General features: G+C 46.6%; 2 protein-coding genes and 1 pseudogene across 2 annotated transcripts in view; 2 read left to right on the top strand and 1 right to left on the bottom strand.

Annotated features, from left to right (window-relative positions):
• Window positions 1-6,112, top strand: part of CARD9 (caspase recruitment domain family member 9) — a 16,495-nt gene extending 10,383 nt beyond the window's left edge. The window contains exons 8-11 of the mRNA XM_029285083.1: window positions 733-774; window positions 1,513-1,561; window positions 3,342-3,417; window positions 5,911-6,112. Of these exons, the coding sequence (XP_029140916.1) occupies window positions 733-774; window positions 1,513-1,561; window positions 3,342-3,417; window positions 5,911-6,007 (264 nt within the window). The 3' untranslated portion in view covers window positions 6,008-6,112. The remainder of the gene's footprint in view (window positions 1-732; window positions 775-1,512; window positions 1,562-3,341; window positions 3,418-5,910) is intronic.
• The window catches only part of LOC107292085, a gene marked incomplete at its 3' end in the record, with an annotated part of 196,831 nt that overhangs the window by 165,362 nt on the left and 23,199 nt on the right, over window positions 1-8,270 (bottom strand).
• LOC107292083 overlaps window positions 7,356-8,270 on the top strand; it is a 2,991-nt pseudogene continuing 2,076 nt past the window's right edge.

The raw sequence follows: 8,270 nt of genomic DNA on the forward strand, positions 1-8,270 counted from the left end.
AATGGAATGGAATGGAATGGAATAGAATAGAATAGAATAGAATGGAGTGGAGAGTGGAGTAGAGTAGAGTAGAGTAGAGTAGAGTAGAGTAAGAGTAGAGCAGAGTAGAGTAGAGTAAAATAGAATAGAGAAATGGAATGGAATAGAACAGAATAGAACAGAATAGAACAGAGTTTGAAGGGGCTTTGTAGGTCATCTAGTCCAACATTCAGCCCAAGCAGGAGACCCTACACTATTTCTGATAGATGGCAGTCCATAATAAATATCTAGTATTATAATAAGCAATGATAAATAAAAGATTGGTCAGGCATCCGGCCTTCCTCTTATAGGTCTCTTCCGCCTCATCTGAGGATTCCTTCAGTGTTCTTCTTTTAAACTCTCTGCTCCCTTGGGTGTCATTCAAGGCCACAGCGATGCATCAACCAAGCAGCCATGTGACTAGTCCGTAGAACAGCTTGCCTTCGGAAGTTGTGGATGAGCCATCCCTGGAGGATTTAAAGAAGAGGCTGGACAGCCATTTGTCTGGAATGGCATAAGGCCTCTTGCTTGAGCAGGGGGTTGGACTAGATGACCTCCAAGGTCCCTTCCAGACCTATTTTTTCTATGTTCTAAGACTCAATCAGAGCGATTATATATATATATTTTCTGGGCAATTTGAGTATAGATATGTAAAGTCCTTCAGCACTTAAAGCTGTTTTTAACATCTTGCCAATTAACTTCTCATCGTTTCAGACTTCGGATCTTGAAGAGAACTCATCCCGGAGTTCCCAAGAGGTGAGTCATGAATACCTGCTTCCCTGCCTCTACTACCCCTGCCCCCCCCCTTTGGATAAAGCTCAGTGTTTCTCAACCTTGACAATTTTAAGGCATGTGGACTTCAACTCCCAGAATTCCACAGCCAGCATTGCTGGCTGTGGAATTCTGGGAGTTGAAGTCCACATGCCTTAAAATTGTCAAGGTTGAGAAACACTGCTTTAGATTCTTACACCCCCAATCCCTGCTCTTATTATCTGGGGGTGGGGACATGAGAGAAGGAAGGGGAAACTGGAAATGCTCTGATTCCTATCTGCTTACGTTGCGGAGACTGTATTTACACACCACGCCACAACTTTTTACTAACTTCATCTTTTGTGGATTTTGCCCAATACGTACACCAATGATATATTTAGCCAAAGGGCTGGATGAGCGCTTTCTCCAAGTTTAAGAAGGACCAACCAATTGCATTGCAACTGAAAAAAAAAAAAGCAATGTTGAGTTACATCGGGAATTGAGTTACATCAGGAATTCTTTTTTTAAATGATGAGAAGTAAAATTTCCATCTCTTCTGCACTAGTTGGATGGGCTTAAGTTCTGTGGCTTGACAGCTCCTTAAAATGCAGGGTCATTTTTATTTTAGAATGGTTATACGAAACTTCACTTTTCGCATTCCCTTAACAAGAAAAGAAAGTAATATTCTTTCAAAAATAGAGTATGTACTCATTCTTCACCCCTCTCTCCTCTTCTTGTCCAAAGCTGACTCCCCATGGAAATCCTGACGAAGATGGGAAAGGTGCTAAACCAAGTATGTTCCATCTGTGGCTAGCAATTTTCTTTCTTTCTTTTTCTTTTTTCTTTCTTTTTTTCTTTCTTTCTTTCTTTCTTTTTCTTTCTTTCTTTCTTTCTTTTTCTCTTTCCTTCCCTCCCGCAGTTGGTCCTTCCTTCCTTCCTTCCTTCCTTCCTTCCTTCCTTCCTTCCTTCCTTCCCCTTTCTTTCTTTCTTTCTTTCTTTCTTTCTTTCTTTCTTTCTCTTTCTCGTGCTCTACAATTCAACAACAGGGAGGATTTTGATCCTGGATGTCCTACCAGTGGATCAGGCAAAGTTACCATGTTCTGATGTTCACGTGTTCCAGAAACCCATTTAAATCAAGGATGTAGTTTGTTGATGAGTGAGCAAAAAAAACAAACACTTTATGAATCTGCAGGTTTCTTCTTCTTCTTCTTCTTCTTCTTCTTCTTCTTCTTCTTCTTCTTCTTCTTCTTCTTCTTCTTCTTCTTCTTCTTCTTCTTCTTCTTCTTCTTCTTCTTCTTCTTCTTCTTCTTCTTCTTCTTCTTCTTCTTCTTCTTCTTCTTCTTCTTCTTCTTCTTCTTCTTCTTCTTCTTCTTCTTCTTCTTCCTCTTCCTNCTTCTTCTTCTTCTTCTTCTTCTTCTTCTTCTTCTTCTTCTTCTTCTTCTTCTTCTTCTTCTTCTTCTTCTTCTTCTTCTTCTTCTTCTTCTTCTTCTTCTTCTTCTTCTTCTTCTTCTTCTTCTTCTTCTTCTTCTTCTTCTTCTTCTTCTTCTTCTTCTTCTTCTTCTTCTTCTTCTTCTTCTTCTTCTTTCTTTTTCTTCTCCTCCTCCTCCTCCTCCTCCTCCTCCTGGACAGTCACTGGTCTGGAATGCTATAGGGTCTCCTGCTTGAGCAGGGAGTTGGACTAGAAGACCTCCAAGGTCTCTTCCAACTATGTTATTCTGTTATGAATGAACTATGAAGGGTAACTATGAAGTGTCTGTCTCTCCATCCACCTCTCAGCCCACCACAAACCAAGCAGGGTAGAAACGGATCCCAGGATCTGAGTTTTCCTGTCATCTTCATGGCCTTGCCTTCATCTCATGCAGTTTACGGTCACAGTTGGTTCCAGTTGCTGTGGGCAGGATCCAGTACATTTCATCGTCAGTGGGGCTGCTGATATATTCCGTGGTGTCCCATTCATTGCACGCAGTGGGTTCCTGATCAGTTTTCACTGCTTCTGCCCATCAGTGTTCTCAAGCTGAAATGTTTCCTGCTGAATTATTTGTACTGGCCCAGCAACTCACCGCCCACAACTAGCAGTTCTCTTGAAGGATGGAGGGCATTCATGATCAGCCACTCGCGCCTGTTTCATCTCACCTCTACACCAGCAAATTGTCAGCCAAGCTTGTTTGGGGCACAGGTTTAGCCCTATTTCAGAACTCAGCTAGACCCATGTCCAGAAATAGGCCAACTGCCAGTTCAGACATGTGGAGCACATTCCAAAATAAAGGAAATCGGTCTGGTCTTATGTACCCATTCTCTCCCCAACCCTTTTGAACTAGACTGATAACGCAAGGGGAGTATTTGCAGACCCCTTAGTATGTGTTCCTGGCCAATCTGCAAACTTTCTTTAGTATCCTATCTTTTCCTTATTTTCAGAAATTCAGAATTCACAATACTGCTAAGAGTCGAACGTTGAGCATCCTTTTCACACCCAAAGGTGTTGCAGTTTTCAGCTTTTCTCTTTAGCGGCTGAGAGCTTCCTAATTCTGTAGCTTTGTACTACTCAGGAACCCATTTCTGCTCTCCTACTCCAGGAAGGGGCCCAGCGGATGGGGACCTGCCGGAGAAAGGGCATCGGCGAATGAAGGACAGTTTTGAGCATTATCGGAGGTAAAGCTCCCCTGGGACTGGTGTAGAAAAGGCCCTTCCCCATCACTTATACAATTCAAGTCACTGCAATATTACTTTATACTAACATTAGTAATACCAAAAATAAGGCCTATAGTACCAGGGGTAGGCAACCTTGGCTCATTTATGACTCGTGGACTTCAACTCCCAGAATTCCTGAGCCAGCATGGCTCAGCTTGGAAACCTCTCCCTTTCCCCTCAGCATAGCTGGCTCAGGAATTCTGGGAGTTGAAGTCCACCAGTCATAGAAGAGCCAAGGTTGCCTACCCCTGGTCTAGGAGGTTCACCGCTTAGAACAGGAGGACTTACGACAGGGGTAGGCAACCTTGGCTCTTTTATGACTCGTGGACTTCAACTCCCAGAATTCCTGAGCCAGCATGAGGGAAACTTTGGCCCTTCATGACTTGTGGACTTCAACTCCCAGAATTCCTCAGCCAGCATGGCTCAGCTTGGAAACCTCTCCCTTTCCCCTCAGCATGGCTGGCTCAGGAATTCTGGGAGTTGAAGTCCACGAGTCATAAAAGAGCCAAGGTTGCCTACCCCTGGCCTATACCAACAATAAGCCTTACCTTGATTTTGGGGGGTGGGCCTAATATAAGCCCTATCCTGAAAATAAGCCCTAGTTTTGGGATGAGGCACACACCTAAAAATCAAGGTAGGGCAGGGTGGAGGTGTGGAGTACCCAATTACCTTGCAGCCAGGCCTCTCCTTCTTCTGAGGCCTCTTCTGCAGCCAGGCCTGCATTTTTCAGACATAGGGCTTTCTGGAAGGCCTCTGCAGCCGAGAAAGCTCGGTAGTCGGCTGCTAAGGCCTTCTGGAAAGGCCTGACTGCAAAATGCAGGCCCGAATGCAGCTGCAGAACTTCGGCCCCAGAAGAAGTGGACCGGCTGGGTGGGGCGCTCGGTGCCAGAGGTGAGGTAAGGCCTACCCCGAAAATGAAACCCGGTGCCTCTTTTGGAGGGAAAAATAATAATAAGACCCGGTCTTATTTTTGGGGAAACATGGGTACTAATTAGAAAATTAGGGTCAACTGTCCAGTTGGCGGATCCAGAAAAAGAAATTCCTTTTATTTTACTAAGAGTATAAACTTTACTGAATAAACTACATTGGCACAGACAAAGCAAAACCAGCTCTGGATTTCCCACGCAAAAGCTAGCATAGCTAATTCCTCCCTTTCCCTGTGGCCCACCCACAATCCATTATGTCCACCAATCACTTCTGTTCATTTTGTTATGGAGGCCAGCAAGCCACGCTAGGCCAACTACTCAATGTGTTGGAGCGATTGGAGGAGCACTGTCTCACGGGAACCGACGATGTTTAGATGCAATTCCCCCACCCTTGCATCCCATTCCACCTCCTCCATTTTCCTGGTCAAGCTGTGGGTGAAGTGGAGTATGGGTGAAAGGGCGAGTCAGTCTTAACCATTAGCAATGTGTGGGAGCATCACAGTTGGGATATCCTTAAGAAGAAAGAGAAAACATTACCAAAACCAGCCTTTTCTTTGCTGCTCCTTAGAGAAATTATGGCAGTTTAGCAGGCTGCAGACATTTTTCCTGATTCCAGAAGCGTGCTGAGTTTTCTGTTGTGAGGGCAGATTGCAAGAGACAAAAGAGGCAGCCAGGGTCTCCAAACATCCATGGTCCTTTTAGGACAGGAGAGGGGGGGGCAGCTGTGCTGATTGGCTTGAGAAAGGAAAGGCTGACCATCATTTAAAGGGTCACTTCCTGGAGAAGCTGAAGTCCCACCAGCGGCCTCCTGCCCTTAAGGTCAAGGCGAGGTCAAGGCCACAAACTGGCAAGAGCTGCCAGAGGTCATCTGTAAGGAACCTCCTCAATCCACATCTTAAGAAAGCAGAACTCTTGGAAAACGGTCTCTTCCAACAGGAACTTTTATTAAGAGAAATTGATAGCGGGCATGATAGACAGGATCTGAGGGATTCCTTCACAAATCGATGTTTTAATGTGTCCCTAAGCAGCCCTCCACCCCGCAGTTCTTCCGGGCGATTCAGACCCGCAGATTTCTAGGTGTTAAATCCAGGAAAGATAACATCAATCCGGCTCCGTTGTGCACAATCATTCAACAGCTCCTCGCACCTTATTTTGCTGATGGAGAAATAAACCAGATCCCGGAGGGCTGCATCTTTTCACCCCCCTTTTCCTAGCTGGCGGGTAAGGAGGAGAAGTTCAGAGAGGCATAGGATAAGAGGCAAATGGTTACATTGTCATGGTTAGCAGCCCCAAGGCGAATAAACAAAAGGTTACTTTGTGAATAGAGGAAGTGAAAGTAATAAATCCTGCATACATATCCCCCCTCCCCCTTGGGAGTATGGCAGGATCCAGGGAAGGGTGAGAATTGGTTTTAAATAGAAAGGAAATATAACTGGACTCTGACATCATCCGTGAGTGTTGGATGATCTCTGGCAGATAGAAGCATTTGTGCTCCTTCCTCTAAACCCATTTGAAACCTGCCTTGCAGAAAGAGAGCTCTACGGAGAGTGCAGGAGAGCCGCTACCATGAAGCCTACTGGGAACATTCCTCGGGAAGTGACAACACCGACACCGAAGGTTCCTGACCTCATCTGCTACCTGGAGAGAAAAGTGGAGACTTCAAGAAGACTCAGTGGCTGTCGGGTATAGCCACCCCATTCCCCCATCTGGAGAGTTCACAATTACAGATTCTAGATTTTCTGTTTATATATTGGCCGTTGTTTCTTTTTTTCTTTGGACTCCTTGTGCATTTATGTGGCATGCCACCAAGAGTCACGCTGGCTCAGTTTGTCACCTTGAATTACACAGTCCTCGACTTGCGATCGGTTTCTTAGCAACAATGTCAGCTGTCCATCTAGCAAATTCAAAATTGAGGAATCTTCACAGCTTTGAGGTGCCGTTAAAAAAAAAAACTTTATTGAATACACATCCCGGTACTGAAGAAGCAAAACCAACTCTAGTTTTCCCGTGTGAAAATTTGGTGTTAACAATAGCTTTCCATAACCCCCACCCACCAACTGTTCACGTTGCCCAGTCAAAACTCTTTGGTTTGTTACGAGAAAGGTCCACTTCTCCATCAGGCACTGCTTTTGTAGCCTTGGTTCTCATGGTCCACGAACAGGTTCTTAGAATCCCATTTCTTTCCCACGCTTGCTACCCCCTCCCCCCTCTGTTTGTATGGCAAGTTGATAGAAGTTAGCAGGCATCTTAGCAATTCATCTTTGACAGACAACCCAGTTGCTAAGTTACAGCCACTTTAGTATCCCCAGTCATTTCCCCTACTACTGACCCAAAGGGATAGAATCAAGATCACGTGAAGAATTAATACCACTTTACAATGCCTTGATAAGGCCACACTTGGAATACTGCATCCAGTTTTGGTCACCACGATGTAAAAAAGATGTTGAGACTCTAGAAAGAGGACAGAGAAGAGCAACAAAGATGATCAGGAGACTGGAGGCTAAAACATATAAGGAACAGTTGCTGGAATTGGGTAGGTCTAGTTTAATGAAGAGAAGGACGAGGGGGGACACGATAGCAGTGTTCCAATATTTCAGGGGCTGCCCCAAAGAAGAGGGAGTCAAGTTATTCTCCAAAGCACTTGAGAGCAGGACAAGAAGCAACGGATGGAAACTGATCAAGGAGAGAAGCAACTTAGAACTAAGGAGAAACTTCCTGACAGTGAGAACAATTAACCAGTGGAACAACCTGCCTCCAGAAGCGGTGAATGCTCCAACACTGGAAGTTTTTAAGAAGAGACTGGACGGCCATTTGTCCAAAATGGTATAGGGTTTCCTGCCTGAGCAGGGGGTTGGACTAGATGACCTTCAAGGTCCCTTCCAACTTTCTTATTATCATTATTAATACAAATCAAAGAGAGTTTTATAATAGGGTATATAAAGAAATAGAAGAAATAAAAAAGGCTATGTGATAATGGCAGGTGATTATAATATAGTTATGGATACAGGAATTGATAAATCTAATCCACCACCAGCGGAAATAAAAGTAGAACAATACAGATTGAAGAACATTTATTAATAGATTAAAAGATGTTTGGAGAGAATGACATGGCAATCAAAAGGGTTATACATATTTTTTTAAAAGACATCAAAATTTTACGAGAATAGATTTGTAACATCGGAAAACGCTTGTCAGAAAAAGGCAATTGTGTTTCTTCGGAAGGCGCCGAGCAGACCCCGCGCCCCCCCGCCCGACTCGGGCCGCCCTGCCCGGCGCGCCTCCCGCCCCCCAGGCTCCATCCGGGGCCTCCGAGGAAGGGGCCGGCCTCCCTGCGCGGACCGCCTCGGCCAACAGCGGGTCGGCGTCGGGTCCGAGCGGAGCTCCGCGCGAGCCGCTCCGTCTGCCAGGCGCCTCAGCCGGAAGCCAGGCCTGGATCGCCTCCCTCCGGAAGCGGAAGCCTCCGCAGCGGCCTCCCCGCTCATCCCAGAGCGGCTGGAATCGCCTCGGCAGACAGGCAGGGCCGGAGCACCAATCAGAGAAGGCAGGAGGCGGGCAGAACGGACGGAAGTGCCGCCGCCACTTCCGGCAGCGGACAGGCAGTGTCCCGATTCGAAGTGCACGGAGGCAGGTGAGCCCCGGGGGATGCTGGGAGTCGCGGGAGGCAGGACGGGGAGCCCCAGGCTGGTCTTGGTGGGCGACGCTGGGAGGGAGGCCGGGTCCGTGACAGGCCGAGGCTTCGGCCTTCCTCCCCGGGCGGGGCTGGGACTCCCCTCCGGGGAAGGGACGAAGCCGTGACCGCCTCTCCTCCTCCCCCTTCGCCCCTGCAGGAGGACGGGCGAGCCCGCCGGAGGAAGGAAGGGAGGAAGGAGGACGCCGATTGGTCCCTCT

The sequence above is a fragment of the Protobothrops mucrosquamatus genome, unplaced genomic scaffold, assembly GCF_001527695.2.
Source record: "Protobothrops mucrosquamatus isolate PMUCROS unplaced genomic scaffold, P.Mucros_1.0 scaffold1262, whole genome shotgun sequence".
Lineage (NCBI taxonomy): Eukaryota > Metazoa > Chordata > Lepidosauria > Squamata > Viperidae > Protobothrops > Protobothrops mucrosquamatus.